This window comes from Equus caballus, chromosome 26 (assembly GCF_041296265.1).
Source record: "Equus caballus isolate H_3958 breed thoroughbred chromosome 26, TB-T2T, whole genome shotgun sequence".
NCBI lineage: Eukaryota > Metazoa > Chordata > Mammalia > Perissodactyla > Equidae > Equus > Equus caballus.
The window spans coordinates 31,393,562-31,413,774 of NC_091709.1; the positions used below are offsets into that span (position 1 = coordinate 31,393,562).

At 44.3% G+C, this 20,213-nt stretch overlaps 1 protein-coding gene and 1 long non-coding RNA gene across 3 annotated transcripts in view; one reads left to right on the forward strand and one right to left on the reverse strand.

The window, feature by feature from the left end:
* ADAMTS5 (ADAM metallopeptidase with thrombospondin type 1 motif 5) overlaps nt 1-10,081 on the reverse strand; it is a 46,732-nt gene extending 36,651 nt beyond the window's left edge. Inside the window, exons 1-2 of one of the 2 annotated variants that reach the window (XM_023629969.2) lie at nt 9,801-10,081; nt 7,660-9,482 (exon numbers count right to left, since the gene is read on the reverse strand). In XM_023629969.2, the coding sequence (XP_023485737.2) occupies nt 7,660-8,760 (1,101 nt within the window). In that variant the 5' untranslated portion in view covers nt 8,761-9,482; nt 9,801-10,081. Of the gene's footprint in view, nt 1-7,659; nt 9,532-9,800 lie in introns of those variants that run through there. The other variant, XM_003364218.5, reaches the window with a different exon arrangement.
* On the forward strand, nt 7,057-19,646 carry LOC138920940 (uncharacterized). The gene is made up of 2 exons (XR_011433008.1): nt 7,057-7,177; nt 19,484-19,646. It is a non-coding gene; the product is annotated as an uncharacterized lncRNA (long non-coding RNA).
* Nucleotides 19,647-20,213: the final 567 nt, after the last annotated feature.

Here is a 20,213-nt window from a genome sequence, read left to right on the forward strand (position 1 = left end):
TGGTGACCATTCACTAGGTATGGTCATTTAGAGGATTATGAGTATGGCAAAATATGTGATTTATCATGGAATTTAGAAGGACAAATAGTAGCCCAGACCTTTCCTTGTGGCTGGAGTAGGGGGCGGGGAGCTAACAAAACAGGCTCCCTTGTAAAGCAGATGGCCAGGGGATAGTATGACCAGGAAAATTGCAGTGGTCAGTCCCGGGTGAACCAAGCAGATACAAATGTGCAAAGTAGAAGGAATAACAGGAGTTTTAAGATTTCTAACCCTGACTGAGAGATTGGTCTCTCCTGCAGCGTAAATGTGCTGAGGGAATGAGCTAAAGGAAATACAGATGCTGATAAAAGCAGACGTCATTACAACTGCAGCAACAGCGCCAAAATTCTCCTTGTAGAGAATCTGGAAATAACAGCAACTTCTGTTTCTACAGATATTACAACCTGGTAAGGCCAAGCGTGGAGCTCAAGGAAAGAGCACAGAAGAGGATTTAACTAGGTAGAGGGATGTCTACCTATCTGTCTACCCAATTCCTATAAAGACGTATCAGTGATAGAAGAACTAATCTGACGTGGTACCTATTTTAGTAGTTACTATTACACAAACATACACTTACACACCAGAATTCATACATGTCCTCTGAATCTGATTCTTGAGGTGTCATGTGCCTTTCTGGCTACCTATATAGCAATCCCCAATAATAGAGGTCTTGATTTGGACCTCAGCAGAGACTATGTTAATTGGCTCTGTTAGGCCAACCATTACAATGACCCGTGTTATATAATCTCTATCCATGCTTCTGGATCCAACTAGGTAATACCAAACATACAGAGCCCAGCCGGATTTTAGGGGCCAAAGGATCCAGGCGCATTTATTCCTAAAACAATTATCATGTGCCCACAATCCGTCAGATATTGCTAAGTGCTAACACTGTGGTAAATGAAAAAAATAAGATCTGATGCTAACGCTTAAGAAACGCAACCTAGTGAGCAAAACAGATATATCAAGAGGGAAGCAGAGCGCAACACATTATTATGAACAGATTGTTGAGGAAGCGTGGAAGAGGGATGGATGAGCTCTCCTTGGAGGACTCAATAAACGTGCCTCAGAGGAGATGACTGGATCCTGAGGGATGAACAGAAGTCTGACAGTCTTAGAGGAAGGGTATTCTAAAAAGGAAAAACTATTGAAAACATTAGGGGATGGTAAAAGGCAGGGTCTATTTTGAGAATAAGAAGTTTGTTGTGGCCGCAGTGTGGGATTTGCTGGGTGGAGAGCGAGCAGAGGAAGTTGGAAAGATAGTCTGGGCCCAGAGTTCCAAGATAGGAAATTTCCTCTGACAAGTGTAAGGTAAGAAGAAGGGGAAGAAGAGATGGAGTGAACTGGAGACTGCGGGGAGCAGATGCTCAGAAGAGTTCTTTTGGAGATGGGAATAGAAGCCGATTAGAGATAGTGAATGGAAGGTAGATTGCTTTAAAAAATTCTAACTGTGTTAGTAAGAATCAATACGTAAATCATTTATATGCTTTGAGACAAAGTTCCTTCATCATTAACATAAGGAGTTTGGGCCAGGTGATCTCTAGGGCTTGCTGGTATTAAAGGAAACCTTCTAGTATATATGTGGAAGATTAAAGTGGCATTGTGTCTTAAAGCTGGAGACCGGTAAAGCTGAAATTCAACCTATATCTAAATACTCCAATTCTTGAACTTAATTCATCACCTATGTTATTCTCAACATTGTTTTTATGTTTTACATTTATAATGTGTGCTTCGTCAAGCAAATTCATTTTTTGCAAGAAATAATACAGCGTGGTCTTTATTTCTATGGTGTGTTCGGTAAAATTCAATACTTTAGAGGCTTACTAAACATACGAAATGCACTGAGGAAGATACTCCAGAAAACAAGAAAATGGAAGCACTGCATCAGAAACCTGGTGAACACCATTAACTTGCCCCTCTCTCTCACTTGCCACATCTGACTCACTCCTCCCGTTATTTCTTCCTGCATGGACTCTCACCTGAGGCTTCCAATGGGTCCCTTTGTCTCCTGTAACTTCCCCGTCTATATGCTGCAGTCAGTTACCTGCCTAGAGCCCAGATCTTAGAAGATTCCTCCACTCCTCCAAAACGTAAAGCATACACCAACCTTGGCCTGCCATTCCAACCCTGGCACAATGCAACCCAGGCTTCGTGTCAGCCTCCACTGCACCTTCCAGATCTATCCTGTCCACTATGTCCGGCATATCTCATCAACACTTTGGCCCCAAACCTTAGCCCAAGTATTCCTTCTGTTGGAAGGATTAATTTACTCACATCTACTCCTTTGTAACATTTATTGACTCGATCCTTGCTTCTCCATTTCTAAGGCCATTGGTTTAGTTGAGACCATCTTGAGACTCTTCTTCAAGATTACTGAAAGCCTGCAAAGGCTCCCCGTGGATCCTGTCCAACTGCTTAGGCCAGAAGGCTCATTCCAGAACATACCTCTGGTCACTGCTGTTTTCCTGTGGATGTCCTTTCCACAGATTCTCATGGAATTTAATTTACAGTTTAAACTCTTTAGCATAGTGCTATAGTCTGATTTGTGTCTCCCCCCACCCCAAATTCATACGTTGATGCCTTAATTCCCAATGTGACTGTATTTAGAGATAGGGCCTATAGGGATGTAATTAAAGTTAAACGTGGCAGTCTACAAGCCAGGAAGAGAGCTCTCACCAGAAACCAAATAGGCTGGAACACTCACCTTGGACTTTTCAGCCTCCAGAACTATGAGAAAATACTTTCCTGTTGTTTAAGCCACTCAGTCTATAGTATTTTGTTATGGCAGCCTAAGCAGACTAATATAGATAACATACAATTTTTTTCTATAATCTGGTTACTTTCCTCTTGACTAATCTATCACCCTCCCACCCTCATATTGTCTGTCCTATTGCATCTAACACCCTGCATTTCACAGAATCACCATGATGCCTCTGGGCCTTTGCACATGATCGCCTGGTGTGTCTGCAATGCCTCTCTCTCCTTTTGGGTCCAACTCCTCTTTCGTCCAAATTGATGGGTTAGGCCACCTTCTTATATACTTCCATGATATCTAATGATCACATCTATCATAAAAGTCACCTTGCTGTACAGCAATTATCCATTTCCCAGTCTGTTTCCTGGAATAGATTCTTAAGAAAGGGGCCACTTTTTAAACCTCTGAACCTCTCTCTACCTATTAGGAACATATTGAACATCTGAATAAACTAGTTATAAGATTTTTAGTTTAGAGAGCACTAGACAGGACTACCTTCTCTCTCTGCCACTTGTCAGATCTTACTCTGAGAAGACGACCTCTCTCTTTTTGTATGTGTCCTTATCTATCTGATTATGATAATGATACCATGGTTCCTGATTGTTGAAAGGATTAATTGCAAAGTGGTTTCTGATTATGGATAGTGCAATAAAAGCTGGCTGAAACCAAATCAAATCGATCCATCCTTTCAGGGCCAATTCAATTCTGCATTTGCAATAAAGCCTGTAAAAAGATCCATAGGTAGAATTGATTGTATCTTCCCTCTCCTTTCACAGACTTTGTTGATAGCTCAGTTACGGCATTTATCAGAGTTTTCCTAACATTAGCGTGATTGATGTATGTATCTGCTTCCTCTCCTCTGGCGATAAGCCCAGGTGGGCAGAGAACAGGTATTTTCCATCCTGCTTCCTTCAGTTGCCGAAATGAGTGGCTCATACACAGAAGGCACCCATAGGCATGAGTTGAATGTGAGAAAGACAATAATGAAGTAGGTCCTGTGTGCTGTTGTATATTGTCTCTAATAGTCTTTAGATTTTTCAGAACATTCTCCACAATTTACTTATTTTTAATTGAGATAGAATTGACTTATATTAGTTTCATGTGTACAACAAATGATATTATATATGACATTATGAAATGATCACCACAATAATTCTAGTTAACATCCATCATCACAGTTACAGATTTTTCCCTTGTGATGAGAACTTTAAAGATCTACTCCCTTAGCAACTTTCAATTCACAATTTATGTTTAAAATGTCAATGAGCGCTGCTTAATCTGCTCTCGATCTTCCCATTTCTGAGTTACTTCACCTTTTATTGATTAGGATTGACCTATAGGCTACGACTTCTTGCTAAGGGTTCACTGTTGACTTTAAATGGGATTTGAACTCAAATGCGTGATTCAATGAGTCAATCGAGTCAGCAAGCAAATAAGAAAAAGCACATCCTCCTCCCTCCTCCAAGCTTCTGTCTCCCTCTAGGGCCCCCTATTGTCAGAACCTAACAAGGAGCCAGCTGGTAAAGGAGAAATGCTGTCTGTGGAGGTCCAGCCCAGAACTACAAGGCAGAACATAGAGAGAGACGTGTTAGCTGACAGACAGTTGCCTATGAATGGGCACAATGATAATTAATGAAAGTGAATGCACCTTTTACATTGTATATTCTTGTAGCTCATTCAGTTTCAATCGGATGCTTTCAATCCATGAAAGAGTGAAGCTTTCACTGGTATTGTGCGGGGGATGAGGAGATGTTAAATAATTTCCAATTTTGTTATCAAGCAGGTAGGGCTTTGGTTTCTAAAGGGAAGTGCATGGTTCTACGATGGGTTTAAGAGTTTGCCTTTAAAGAAACTACTTTAAAATAAAAGAGGAAGCCAGGAACAGGGAAGGGATTCTGGAAAGCAAAATTAAATCCTGGGGAGATCGGGTTTCTACTGTTTGATGGCAGAAATGGCATGAATTCCAGCCTAAGTGCCATTCCAGAATGAAAACGGCATCCTACGCCAGAAAACGGACTGGTGCTAAGTTTCTCTAACTAGAACAGTACTGAGTGCTGGGGTACAGTCCCAAGGGCGAAGCGTGTTAGTTTGATAAATGAATTACCAGCCCTATTCCGCTGACTCCCAGACACAACGTTCAAGGTAGCCTTGGCTAGTAAACAGGGGTGGAAAACATATCCTCACACATTTGCTTCATGCCTGAAAAACAAGCAATTTAGGAGAAGACATCTGGACATAAAATTTGAACGGTGCTCAGAGCCCGTCAAAACATGGATTGGATGGGCTGGCGTCTGGCTGCTAAGCAACGTACTCCTTACATTCAAAACACAGTTGTAAAAGGAGGACCTTGGTGCCAACTCTGGGTATTTCTCATTGAAAAGAAAACAGCCATAAAAGTTCTTCTTTAGGTCTCAAGCTATTTGATTTCTATGAGATAGATGAGCTCAGATCCTTTCTCCTCCAGCTCTCCTGTTTTCTACACGCTTAAGTATTAGGTGAAGAATAACTTCCCATTTTGAAGCACTGTACTTTCAAATGAATGCTGAATAAGGGTCTTGTAATATTTTGCTGAGTGCCCTAATTAATAGCACTCTTTTAAATTAGGTGTATATATTCATAATATACACACTTTTCCGATATTTGGTGCTCATCAAGTTCGATATACATACCAGAGGGCCAACCACAAGCTAAATGAGATTTGCTTAACTAAAAGTCTGCTTGCTTCTCTTTGGCAAGGCGGCCAGGGAGGACCCATGTCAAATATTTTCCATGTGTGGACTAGTTCGAAAAATGTGTCTTATTATAATACTTACTAAAATTAAGATAGATTGTTCATTTATTTCTCCCTTTTATCTCTTTAAAATGCCTTTAACTTTTTAAAATGTACCGATGTGTTTCAGAGCTTGGAAAACAGGAATTAACTACCCAAACAAAAAACAAACCCAGAAAAAGCAACAGACAGATCATAGAATCACTGACTAGTTTTCTTCTTTTCTGAAAAGCAATTGGGAAAATTACGGGGCAGGAATAGGGAGTCATAGGGTCTTCTATTAATTTTTATTTATTTAAAAATTTATGGAATGGGCATTTGTATTTAAAAATGAAAGCGAACTATTAAAATGACCTACTCTTTGGAGCAGCATGCCTACAAAAGCATTTTTTTCCTCTGTCTTTAGAGAACTTCCTTCCATAAACTCTCTGAAGCCTCCTTCTTGGCAGCCTCTTGCGATATAGCCAAGCAAGGAATTCAGACATGGAAAGTTGCTTACAAAAAAAGGACTTGGAAACCAAATAAGAAAGGGATAGTCTTACAGGAGAACTTCACTTCGTACGGAAGGCTACGAAATGAATGTTCTTCCGTTTCAAAGATTAATGTAGTGCAGAGAAATTAAAGGATGGTTTCCAGAAGGTCACTCAATGAGGAGAAAGATTTTCCATCGCGCATAGCACTGTGCGCTGCCCGACTCTCCCTAAACTACTGCCCTCCGGCGTCTGTTTACATGTGGTTTACATTTGTGTCCACCCCAGGAACCACAAGTGTTTCTCCACTCCAAATTTATCATCGCTTTTCCTTCATACCGGGGGTGCCTCAGTAAAAATAGGAGTATTAGCTAGTGGAGCTGTGTGATTCTGAAACCTGGTGCAAGCCATCATTGAATTTCCTATCCCAGCTCTGGTTGTTCCATTTCATACCATGATTTTCCACAATATTTCAAAGTTTCTAATCTTTCATCTATCCTGGATGGATCTCAAACACTTAAAGAATGAGCTTTAAAAGTCAGTTCTTACCAAGCATCTCAGAGGCATGACTTAAAACTGCCAACCAGAGTAGAGTTGTGAAAACTGAGGCTCAGAGTTCTGAGCAAGTCAGACTCACAACTAACCCAGACTTTGTGTCTGAATGTCACCCTTGCGTGATGATCTAACAATTGTGCAAATAGACGCTGTGTTCTTCCCAGAACTTCTGGGCCTTTAAAGATCATTTTCTTTCCCTTTCTATAACCATCCTTTTTAAAAAAGATGGTTCTCCCCGGAAAACATTCCTTCCTCATGTCTTGACTCTTTGCCCAGATATCTCCACACTGGGGCTTCAGAAGATATTTCATGCAAAACCCAAACATGCAAGTTGGATATGACCCTTCAGTGGCAGCTGAGGAGTGCACAGTGCTTGAGTGCACTGGGTAAGGAGGCAAAGGAGTTGCTAAGGAACCTCATAAGATTCCGTTTCTATGTCCTCCTTGTCCCCCTGCATTCCTTCCTGCCCAAGAACTGACATTCCACCAAGGCGGTCATGTCAGAACTCCATTAGGAAGCCTGATTGAAAAAAGAGTCCTTTGGAAAGTCTGCCCTCAACTTAGTCCCAGAAGAGGCTCAAGTAGGAAGGTATGAACACTTACAAAGGAAGGTCATGGATAAAAGGGACTACAATGGATGAACCTTCAAGCCCTTTCCATTAGGCTCGACAAAGTTACATTTTTGAGTTCATTGGAAAGTGGAAGATCCCTGATTCTAAAGACAAACTTGTTTTCCTCCTTTCCCCATTTAGCTATGTACCTTTTCCTAAGCATCCTAGTCCTTTCTTAACATATTTATGCATCGATGTCACCACATCTCAGACTGGAGACATCCTGCCCGATTGATTGGTTGATGGATTGGCTAAGCAGGTCTGGTCACTTAAGGCGTTATGGCTGCTGGGGCTACCCTGAATCAGAGCAGAGCTGGAGGCTGGCTGGGTTTCTTGCAAGAAGCGGCTAAGCAAATCTAGAGTGACAGGGGGTTTGTGGGAGAAGAATGGCGGTCAGCAAGACTCCCTTTGACCTACCTTCTTATCCCAGGTTTGGACCACCCACCCAGGCTGGACCTACCTCTCGAGTAAACAGAATGGCCGCATCGTAGTGCTCCTCATGGTCATCCCCCAGCTGGTTGTGCTGGTGCTGCCACTTGCAGAAGTTCTTGAGTGTGGTGGCCGCGTTCTTGCTCACCTCCAAGCTCTTGTCCTTGTCACCCAGTACCACCATCTTCACCACGGCCAGGCGGATGTGGTTCTCAATGCTGGCGTGGCTGTACAGCCGGTTGGCGATGGAGGCCAGGGTCAGCAGGTAGTGCTGCAGGCCCCGGCCGTACATCCGCGCCATGGACGCGTCAGCCACCAGGAGCAGCTCCACCTGGCGGGCCCGGGAGATGGAGCGGCGCCGCCGCCGCCACGTCTGTGATCCCTGGCCCCCATCGGACGAGGTAGCCGACTGGTCAGGGAACTGCGGGGCCAGCGCCCAGCGTGGCTCCGGGCTGCTGTGCGCCGGGGGGCGCTCACGGGACCCTGGCGGCGACGCGGGGGTCTCGCAGCTGGTGCGCGGCGGTAGGGCCTCAAAGCTGAAGCCTTCGCGAGTGTAGACGTGCAGGATCCGAGCGGATCCGTCCCCGTACACGCGCCCGGTCTCTGTCTCGGCCCAGGGCCCGCGCAGTAGCGGCTTCAAGGTGTAACGCGCGTGCTTGACTGCGAAGAAACCGTCGAGACCACCGCAGAGGTCAAAGACAGCCAGGGAGCGGGGGCTGCCGTCCACCGTGCCCCGGTAGAAGCAGTGGCCCCGGTGGCGCCGAGTCGCGCTCGGCCCGCCTCCTACGGGCACAAAGCCAGCGGCGCCCACCGAACCATCCCGCTCCAGGTCCAGGAGGAACCTCCGGCCGCCTGCGTAGACGAGGTAGCCCACCTTGCCGCCGCCCGAGTAGATCTGGTCGATGTTCTGCACCAGCCCGCTGCTCCTGCGCTGCGGCGCCAGGGGGTGCGGGTGGCCCGGAGGCTCGGCCCGCTCCTGCGCCTCCTCCCCCTGCCGCCGGCGGGGCTGGGCGGCCGCTGCAGCAGCCCGAGGCTGCCCGGTTTTATCCTGGGCAGGTGCCGCGGCGGGGCCGGCGGCGACCAGGGGCAGGCGGAGCGCGCACAGCAGCAGGGACGCCCACCCGAGCAGCATAGTGCGCTGCCCGCGGGGAGGGGCTGCGCGTCGGGGACTTTATGGGTATTTGTTATTCGCTATGGAAGTTACCGGGGCGGGAGGTGGGGGCACACACACACTTGCTTGCAAGGTTGAGTCAAGTGTCGGAGGGAGGGAGGGGGACCCGGCAGCAGCGCCAGCCTGTCCTGGCCGCAGTGCCAGCGTGCGAACTTTTCTTTGTTGGTTTGGAAAATGTTTGGATTCGTGCTCCGGAAAGAAGAAAAAAAGAAAAAGAGGAAAGCCGGGTGGTTGAGATTCAGCAAATATGAGAAAAAGGGAAAAACCCCAATCCAACCCCCAAAGGCAGCCGCTCTCGCTGCACCAAGAAAAGTAAGGAAGGTGCCGCGCACCAGGCAGGCAACTAGTGCGCGCTGCCACCCGCCCCCTTGCCGCTCTGGACCCGCCGGCGGAGGGGGTTCCAAGCTCCGGAGCCCACTTCCTTTCTTATTTTGTGGGTTTCCTCGACTCTACTGGAACCAGGAGGAAAGGAAGAAAGAGAGGAAAAAAGGCCATAAAAATTAAAACAAAAATGCCAGGGGCGGCCTGCGGGGAGCCAGTGAAGCGGCGCGTCCGTGTCCCTTCGGATGCTGTGTCCTCCTGCCCGCCGTCATCCCCAGTCGGCCGCTGCGAGCGCGGAGAGCAGCGCGAGCGCTGTGAAGATGCGAGGAGGTGGAACAATGAATTTATAGCGGCATGCCATCCTGCAATGGCAATTTCAACAATTCGTCACTGCAAGCTGCCTCTTAAAGGGAGAGCTTCCCCCACCACTCCCACCCTTCCCGGTCCGCGCCTAATCAGATGGGGGAGGGCGGGCGAGCCGGATGATCGAGGAAAGGGAGACCGGGAAAGAGGAAGGGACCGGGCGAGGTGGAAGGAGGGACAAGGGAGGGAGCAAGGACGAGGGGGGAAAAAAGTATTTGGGTAAGAAAAACATATTTCCTTGGCTTGCTTAAAGCCACAGCGGCTCTGGGTTTGTCTGATGTTTCACAACCAATCCGGGTTGGCTAACCTCGGCTTACCTCATCTCCTGAACGGGTGTTTTGGTGTGTTTTTAAAGTTACTGAGACGTTTCAAGTCTCTCCCTGCCTCCTTCTCTCCTGCTTTTCTGTCCCTCGGTAGGAAGTTCCTGCCGCAAATTTTTCCCCTTGGCAAGCCCGTGGGCTCCGGCCTCGCAGAGCCTGCGACTCCATCCACCAGCAAACGGCTCGCAGCTTCCCGTGCGCCCCCTCGCCCCGCACAACTCTTTCCCGCTCGCAGCCGTCCGGGGACCGGTTTCCCTCCCTCCCCATTCCCTGGCTTCTTAGCGCTCTGACGCTCGCTGGGTTCGAGCTCCGGGTGACTAACTTCTCCCGGTCACCAGCAGAGGGGCCGGGCAGCCGGAGAGCCGCAGGCGCTTCCTGGCGCGACGCTGCGCCCTGAGCGCGGCGGTGCCCCGGGCAGAGCCGCCCGCCGCCTGGGAACCCCGCGCCTTTGTGTGCGAGCCACGTCCCCCAGCTCCAGCGCGCCTTTCATCGGTGCCCACAATCTGTCACTTAGTCCCGGATGACTGGAACTTCCTTTGCTTTGTTTTAAGAAGGCAGGGCGGGAAAGAGTTAACTCTTGAAGGGAATTGCGCTCGTTCTCTTTTTCCATAAGATTTAAAAAATTTGTGCCCACACTTTCTTTTCTTCCTTCTGCTTAAATGGCAATTAAATCAGAACTCTCCCTATTGGTATTTCTCTCTCCTAAAACAACCACTCATCGCCCTAGGCCCTGACCTATTATCATTCTCAAAAATTCCTTTTAGGAGGAGGAGCGGACTGGAGGGGGAGGGGCGCAGGTTGGTGCCTGTTAGTACTTGAGTGACATTGTCTCTGTGACTTGGTTTCTCTTTCTTTGTTTCCTCTAATTATCACCTCTAATTGAATAGAAGGAAAATCCAACTTCTAACCGTTGCTGCCTGGTGATAGTTAGAAGGGCTGTCTACTGTGGGGCAGGGGCACCTTCCTCCCCTTCATTCTTCAGGCAAATTAATGAATACATCAGGGAAAGATGAATCCGGTATAATTAGCCCATTTCTATCTTTCTACTTTTGTTTGACTTAAAGGGATGCGGAGGGTAGCAGGGTTTTGCTGGATCCTTACTCAAGCATCTGATCACTTCTTCAGGGAGGGAATCAGGTGTGTGCTGGATGGATGTGGGGTCCTCAGAGTGTTCATGATCCCCGGGATGATTCCAGAATTGCCCAGCAGTGATGCCCGCCGCCCTGTGCCTGGAGCACCCTCTGGAGTCCCCTGGAGGCAGAGTGAAGGCTGTCCTGAGAGTTAGTTGCGCTTATGAATGAAGTGATCACTGAGGCCCGGGACCACTCAGTACCTAACCCCTGGTGGATTCCGAAGTATCTCCAGACCTGGGAGGAAGTTGCTATTGCTGAAGGCTCTTGCCTTTTAGTTCCACACCCTCTCAGCCTCTCAATGGCCGGTTGCCCAAGGCCAAAGCTACCAACAATATGTTGAGGAACCAGAGACCTTCCGGATCAGGATATAAAGGAGGATCTAGATTCCAGCAATTTTCTCTGTCCCTCCAGGAGCCTTCCAGCCTTGTGGTCCACGTGCCTATAGAGAGCAAATTTTCTTTTTTACCAATTTCAATGGAAGGTAGTCCAATATTTGGCACTAAATGCCATCTCTAAAACAACATTGATTCTGTAATTTTCTCTTTTTTCTTTTTCGTGAGGAAGATTGGCCCTGAGCTAACATCTGTGCCAGTCTTCCTCTATTTTGTATGTATGGTGACAAATAAAAATGGCAAGTAATAGGATATATTGGAGTATATGAGGAAGCCATTTGGTGTAAACCTAATTCGGCCTGAACTTGTCTTTCCAAAAGGGCCTGACCGTGGCAGTTGAGCAAGCATTGTATATCTGCTTTAGACATTCCCTATGGCAAAAACAAAGGCCGTTGAGATAAAGGTGCAACTTCCCTCCCCCTCCCAACGTTGGCATTTCCTTAAGGATTAAGCATCTTTCCTTAGGCTAGGAACTGATTGCTGCGCTCACCTGTGACCACCCAGCTGGAGACAATAGACTTGCCTCCTGCTACGCCCTCCGAGATAGCAGACCCACCACCTGCTGCGTCCATCAAGCGCTGTGCGGACAGGGCAATCTTGTGACTATTGTGGGAGACGCATTTCAATCATATGTGAAACATCCTGTTTGGGGGTATATAACCACTCTGTACACCTCACTTCTTTGGTGCCCTTTCTTCCTTCCTGAAGAAAGGCCCCGGGCCATGGTCCTCAGATTTCAGCTCAGAATAAACTTGCCCAAATTTTCATTTATAGATTGATTATGGATTATTTTCGTCAACATTTCGATGCTGCCACAGCATGGCTTGATGAGCAGTGCGTAGGTCTGTGCCCAGGATCAGAACCTGGGAACCCCAGGCCTCTGAAGCTGAGCACGTAAGCTTAAGCACTATGCCACCAGCGTGGCCTCTTTGATTCTGTAATTTTAACCATTTCATCATTGTTCATCTCAAAGGATGGTTCGGATAGACAGGCATTTTAGATGTGTTTAAATTTAATTACAATTGTTTGCGTTCACAGAAAGGAGATTTCTTATTTACCATTTAAGGAAATTCCAACGGAATTTTCTTCTTAGTGAAGGTCTTTCTCCTCTTTCAAAAACATTACATTTCTCAAGTGAATCTGCCTCTGAATTTTATCGCTTTAAGTTTAATTACATAATGACATTTGTGCTCAGATTATTCAAACGTTTAGAAATGTATTGAAGAACAGAACAGAAACAGATAAAGCTCCCAACATGAATATCAATTACTAAATATTTAATAGAACCACACATAAACAGGGAAGGAACTAATACCCCCTATAAATTTAATGAGTAAATTCTTATACATTCAGAAAATTTCTACCTGGATCTACTTTTTTTTCTGTGAAAGTAACTTGGATACTTTAGGAAGTTCATTTGGTAGCACTTTTTAAATATTACCCTAGTGGGTTAGGATAAATTGCTATGTTCCAGAAAAATGAATGTCTGTCAGTCCAACAAAGTAATTTGTACTGGATGAAAGTAGCCCAAGTTTTCATTTTTATTTTTTTACAGTAAAAAGATAAAATATATTAGCAATCATTTTAGGTGGATTAATTGCTACTTCATTATTTTGTTATTCCAAGTAACAGTTTTTTTAAAGGATGCTTTTTGTTTTTTGTTTTTTGTTTTTTTTGGTGAGGAAGATTGGCCCTGAGCTAACATCTGTTGCCAATCTTCCTTTTGTTTTCTCTCCCCAAAGTCTGGGTACATAGTTGTAAATCCTTCTAATTCTTCTGTGTGGGATGCTCCCACAGCATGGCTTGATGAACTGTGTGTAGGTCTGCACCTGGGATCCGAATCAGTGAACCCAGGGCCACCGAAGCTGAGTGCGTGAACTTAACTGCTGTACCATGGGGCCAGCCCTAAGTAACAGTTTTATTTGTGCATTTTTAGGGAGGTATTTCCACTGGAGTATATGATCACATCTGATATATAATTTTACATTTCCCAAAAGGAAGAGAGATTTTCTACTCCAGACTGTTACTGTTGGAAGTTATCTCAGAGATCATGTAAGGCAACTTCCTCCATCTACCAATGAGAAACTGAGAGCTGAGACCAACATGACTTGTCTGTGGTTTAAAAATCCTTAGTGGCCAGCTCTCCTGGAATCCAAATCCCTTACTCCCTTGCCTGGTGGTCAGTTACAACACCTCTTAAATCTATCCACTGTAACAAATATCTGTTGGAGTCCCACGGCAGAGTGCTCTGTGAGGTTCTCTGGAGGCATATGAAGATGAATAAGCCATGATTAATGGTCAAAGAAGCTCCCAGTTGGGAGATGGAGCCAACTGTACCAAAAGACGCTTGGAATACAAGCTGGAAACTACAGATACAGAGAGATAGAAGCAAGAGAATCGCTCCTGCAGGTGCCGGGAGCTGTGTGTCCTCAGGACAGCTTCACTCCATAGGATGTATGTTTCCCAGTCAGTCGTATTTTCTCAAATTTCCATTTGCTAAAGTGTCACTTCCTCCCCCTCCCCCATCTACAATTTTAATGGTAAGAGTGAGGAAATAACTGACAATAAATATTCCCCTCCAGCCACACACCTGCTCCTTCCCTCCCATGTGGGAGGATCACAATCTCTCCACTCTGTGTAACAGTGTTCCTTTCCCAGATCTGAATCCCTACCCTGGGTCTTGCTATATTGTGAGCTCCCTTAGGATCATCTCCCTCCCTGGCAGGACAGTGGGTACAGGGGGCAGAACATTCTACTGCTGCTTGAGGCTGTTTATGAATGCCTTCAAGACTCTGGGTCAGCCGGTTCCTCCAGCACCACTTAGCTTTGCAAATTCTAGTTCTCAGAAGACTCGCTTTAAAACCAAAGGTTATTTAGAGATACCTCATCTAAGTGCAATCATGCAGGATTTGACCTTCTGTGACTGGATTGTTTCACTCAGCATTGTGTCCTCCAGATTCGTCCATATTGTCGCCCATCAAACAGTCAAACTCATAGAAGTGGAGAGTAGAATGATGACTGCGAGAGGCTGGGGGAGGGGGAAATGGAGAATTGCCCTTCAACGGGCATGAAGTTTTAGTTGTGCAAGATGAGTAAATTCTAGAGATCTGCTGTGCAACATCATGGCTGCAGTTAATGGTACTATATTGTACACTTAAAAATTTATTGGCAGTAGATCTTATATTAAATATTAGTACAAAGCAAACCAAAACTAAAGATTACATTTTGGGAACAGGGAAAGAAGTATATTTACTATGTTGGCTTTGATATGAATCTTAAATTTTTAGGGGGTGAAACTATACTTGAACAACCCTTCTCTCTTTTTCCACCTCTTTACTTCCCCCTCCATCTCCTCCTATATCCCACAATGGTCTAACATACATCTCGGCATGCCAGTGCACATGCACAATCCTGCACACCTTACACACACAACGCACATCAGCATGCCTGTGCACACACACGCATACACTCACCTCAACACATTTTCCCTTCTAGCTGCACTGAACAGTGGATAGAAAGTTCTGATCAGAGCTGGGACAATAAGAGAGGGTTTTATACCAACTCCCCCTAGCCCCCTTGCAAAGAAAACTTTCTTGAGACCTGCATTGTAGAGATTTTTTTTTTTTTTTCGGAGAAGTTTACTGCATTCCTGATAAAATTCAAAACCATTTTCTCTACTATCTGTCTAGGATATATTACAGAACAGTATCTGTTGTGACAGAAAACATATGCTTCAGAATCAGTTTTACTTAATATTATAAAAAACAAATTCTTGGAAAAGTTGGATTTTCATTTTTCTTGTACACAGAAATCCTATACCATAGAAAAGTCTTCAAATGAATAATGTCCATGTGTATTATTTAAGACATACAGGTGCTATCTGTAAAGGAAAACCGACAAGTCAGTTTTTATGCTGACCAGCTGCGAAATGTTGTTTTAGCTTTTCTCACACAATTATGCGCACATTACTTGCTTTTATGAGTTCTTTTTTTTCTCCTTTATTTTCCGGAAATCATCTCAAAATCAAACCTTACTGGAAACACATGGAAAATCAGGAATTTCCAGCCTAGAGTAATTTGAAACGTTTGAGGGTTCTTTTTTCCTTTATGATGGTAAATTTAAGCAAAGATTTCAAATTACTAAATAGTGGTAATTGGAGTTGTAATTGTAGTAGGTAGCAGTTGTTGTCCCATCGTTCTAAAATTAGAGTTTTTTTTTAAAGTTATGGTTACACTGTAACAACACCTTGCTCAAGCTCCAGAATATCACACTCTTCCTTGAAACTCTCTCCGTATGAAATGTATTTGCCTTTTTCTGATCAGTAAACTAAGAAGCTGAAGTTAGTCTAAAGAAAGCTGATTAACTTCAACTGGTTACTGCTCACTCACCCCTGGCCAGTAAGGAAATGGAGAAAGTAGCTGCCAGATCAATAAACTTACCTCCCACGCAGGATGCTGGGGTCACTGCAAGTTACTTAGATGATTTAAGAAAGAGATACACAGTATCATATTTCCATGTCTGTCCATGGACTAGTACAACCCTCTCTAACACACGCCTTTCCTAATCAGGTACTAACAGGTGAAAGAGCAGCTGTCCAGCTCATGATCCCACATGAAGATGGGGTTCAGGTAAAGCAATGGCAGCTTTTACTTCCTTCCTCTTACTTAAGAGGTGTCACTCTTCCTATACTCCTCTTCCTAACCCCGGAATCGTGCGATCACTCCCTGGAAACGGGAAGTGACAATGCCACACTTACTTACTGCCTGAGTAAGGATGTGCTTCCAAGTTCCAGGAAAGAACTGCCTTACGTGACAATCATCATCAACTCTCCCCCTTTTCTCCTTCCAGCTGGCCAGATTTGGGCCTGTTAGAAACTTGCCTTTCACCACCAGCTGAAGCGCTCCAGAGTCCCAACGACACTGCCACCTCTGATGTGTGAAAATATGAGCAAATGAGCTTCGGGCAGCTGGAAGAGAAGAAGAAATGGAATTTGATTGATTTATAGTTCAGTGATCTAATCTTTGCCCACATTTCCTGTATTCTTCCCCAAAGCCAGACTCTTGCTTTTGCTTCTCTCTGTTCCTCATTTTAGGATCCTCTTCCAATCCATTTAGGTCCTTTCCAATTTAAGTAAGTGAGGAAACAAGATTTCCTTTATCCTTCAGGCATGTGAGGCATCAAATTTTTTGAGGACAGAGAAGGGTAGGAAAGGATGAGGCTGTGGTGCTGTCATTCACGAGACTCAAACCTAGATTCAAAATCATCCTCTAAATGAAGTCCTAACCTGATCCGCCCTCAAAGGTTATCAGACCCTTGGTGGGCCATGTCACTTTGGGCCAATGTTTTAGGTCACTCTGATGAATGATTCCCGGAGTCTTTTGACTCATGACTTTAGAATTAATTGCAATAGTTGGTTGTGAATTACATATTTACAATTAACTATGTAATCTCTAGGCTATTTTTCTGCATCTTAGATCCTCACTTATTTCTGCCAAAGCATTAACGGAATAGATAATTCTCTCATTGATCTGTGAGCTTATAAGATGCTTTTCTTTTAGAAAAGTCGAATGAGGAAAATGGTGCAGACTGAAACTAAACAAGTGGAGGAATGACCCAGAGAAAGGCTCTCACGTATATTCCACAGCTAAACTCTACAAAATTTTCAGAAAATCCAAAAATAACTTTTAAAAAGTGATGGTAGTCAGAGGATTAAAGGGCGAACTATCCTGACTAGACTCTCTGCTAGCTTGCAGATAAACAATTTACCCTCCAAAAAATGCAAAACAATGTCTTGAGACTATGAGATGTTTTTTGGGTTTTTTCCCGCCTTTTCCCCTCTCTATCATAGACCTTGTTTTTCCCTTTGATCATTGACAAGTCTAATGGTTGGTTCCTCCTACACAAGTAAATGTTTTGCATGCTGAAAATAGTCAATGTCTCTGAATCATTCTTGGCCTCCCTCTTTTCCTTCTTTCAGACTCTTTCCCTTTTATCCTCCTGCTCTCTCTTTATGTCTGTCTTCCCCACTAGAATATGTGCTCCATGAAAACAGGAACCATGTCTGTCTTTGTCACCGTTGTAACTCCAGTTGTTAGCTCAGTAACTGGCGAATAGGAGGCATGAATGGGTACATGTTAACTATGCAAAATATGTATGGTACTATATTTTTAAAGTATGAGTGCATGTGTTTATCGATATTTGTCTGTCATCCTTCTTAACCATCTGTTTCCTAATAACACACTTTTAGGGAAACCCAGTCTACATATTTGAGTAAAGCTGATCGCATTTCTGTCCCCTTTCCACAGGTCTGGGCACTTGATACCAAATCTAGCAACTCAGAGCCTGGCCATATAGCACTTGGTTCCAGAAAGAGCTCTACCCATTGCAACCCCACTTGGGACATTTGCCCAAGTCATTAGCCAAATGTACTTTTTCTCCATGATCAGAAATGGAAAGACCATATATTAAAAAGGGAAATTGACCTGCTATGATAAACACCCACAAGTTCTCAATGGTTTCACAAATCGAAGTTTATTCTAACTGCTGGAATAAACACCCTCAAATAGTCAGTGGTTTTACACAATCAAATTTTATTCTTCGCTCACGTCGCAGTTCATTGTGGGTTGATGACAAGCAGGGTGCTGTCCATGCAATCATTCAGGAATTCAAGTTTGTTCCATTCTGTGGTCCAAACCCATCCTCCTCCTGTTGCCACCAAGGCTGGCTTAGAAATGGAAGAAAGAGAGAGTATAGAAGGTGCCCTCTCTTACTTGCCTCTGCCTAGAAATGGCATACCTCATTTCTGCTCGCAGTCCATTGGCAGAACATGCCACATAGCCCCACTCAGGTGTAGGGTGAAGGTAGGAGCCAGGGACTGTAGAGCAGGTGTGAGCCCAAGAGGAAGAAAGAGAGAGGAAAAAAACATTTAGGCAGTTGTCATTTATCTTAGAGAGACCAACAAATGGAGAAAGACTAGGAATGAAGCCAAGTAGCGGCGATAAAGGGAATAAGGGAGAAAGTAAAAAGGAGGGAGAAGAAAAAGGAGAAGACAATAACATTAGAACCCTCAAATCCAGCAATGTCAATAAAATCCTTATTTTTTTTAAGCTACTTTAATTAGGAATTTTGTCACCTAAAATAGACAGAATCTGGATTGACACACCTCTGTTTTGCTTGTCTTGTTATGTCTAGTCTCCAGCTCAATGCTTTGCATACGGAAGACAGTCTAAATATTTTTTTGAGTTGAAGATTATAAAAATGAATACTCAATATATTGGTCTGATGTTAGTTATCAGGCTTATCCCATTATTCCTGAAAACTGTAGTCTCAAGTAACTATTAAATGCAAGACACTTGTTCTATTACGGTATTTTCTGTTATTCCGCTCTGTATTCCTCACCCGTGAGTGTCTCATGCTGGTCTGTATCAAAATTGCCTCCATCTTTTATCTCAGTTGATACCCTAATTTCAGAATTTTCACATTTGTGATTACTTAAAACTGAGACTTCAATTGTATTGTTATTATTCCAAGTCTGTTTAATCTTATTAAATACTGCAAATGTCTGTGAAATCCTGGAACTTAAGGACACTGAAGATCCCCTTAGTGTGTATTTTGAAGCGATTTTCTGCTCTCCTGCCTCCTCTCGGTGCCCGACCCCGCAGAGTGGAAAGAAGCTGGTCACTCTACAACTCCTAAGTGGCTCTAAGCAGTTAGAGCACACTGCCGGGGGTGAACATTATGTCAAAAGTCTTCTACCAACCTGTAGGCCAGGGAGTAGCAGAAGATTTACTTTGTGCTGACTTTCTGTAAGGTTGAGCACACCCCCCAAAAAACAACAACAGGAACAAGCCAAAGTGGCCGAGTTTATATCCCAGCCTAGGCTCCGTCTGTGAGCCTGGGGAAGTTACCCTGTGCACACCTGTTTCCTCGGCTGCATGAGACTGACTATGGTAACACACCTCACTAAGGTTTCATGAAGATTCAGAGTTTAAATATGTGTGAAGCACCTGGTGCATAGCAAATAAATAATATTATTATAATTACTATCGTCATTGTTGTTATTGACCCAGTACAGCAGTTATGGGTTTAGTTTGAACTTGTTTGTGTCCATTTAAATTTTGGCTCAAAGAATATCTCTGACTTTTTGTCCCGACAGGAGGTTTTTGAAGAGAATCGCTAAAGCTATGAAGAATAAAAATATTTAAGACAAAGAAAAGCCTGATGTAAAGTAGAAACTCCAAAAGGGTTTAGAAAGATGCATCTTCTAATGGTCCTTCCCTCAGATGGCTATATGAACTATAAAGAGGGATCTAAAATGACCAATTTGTCTTTGTTGTTCATGTGCTCTTGTGTTTTTACTCGCTGATAGTATTAAAGCCATTTATGTGCTCGTCTTTTTGTCCCTCCGGATGCGTGCTGGACTGCCATCACAGAGTGTGTGGACCATTACCCCATCTACACATGCCTCCAGCACCCAGCAAAACATCAGACTGTTGCTTAATTGATTTCAGTTAAATCAATCTCATTTAATCCCACGAGATTCAGGTGGGGAGAGACGAAGCAAAAAAATTTTTAATCGGTATTTATTTTTCACCATCTTGGACTGAGTTGAAGGAAACGAGAAAGAATTGTAGCTTATGAAGTAATCATGACTATCTAGAACTCAAGTTAGTCAAGAATTCAGGTGGTGACAACATGGTGTTGGTTGTCGGTGCCTGAAGGAAGACTCAATCACTTGTATCTTTCCCACCACGTGGTGTAATATATCAGACCCTTAGGATTAATGGATATGGTGTTCACATTTCAATCACTGAGTGGTTCCTTGAGGAATTTAGATATACAGTACACAGCAATTTATAATTTGAAATATGATCAGCTTCTGCTGT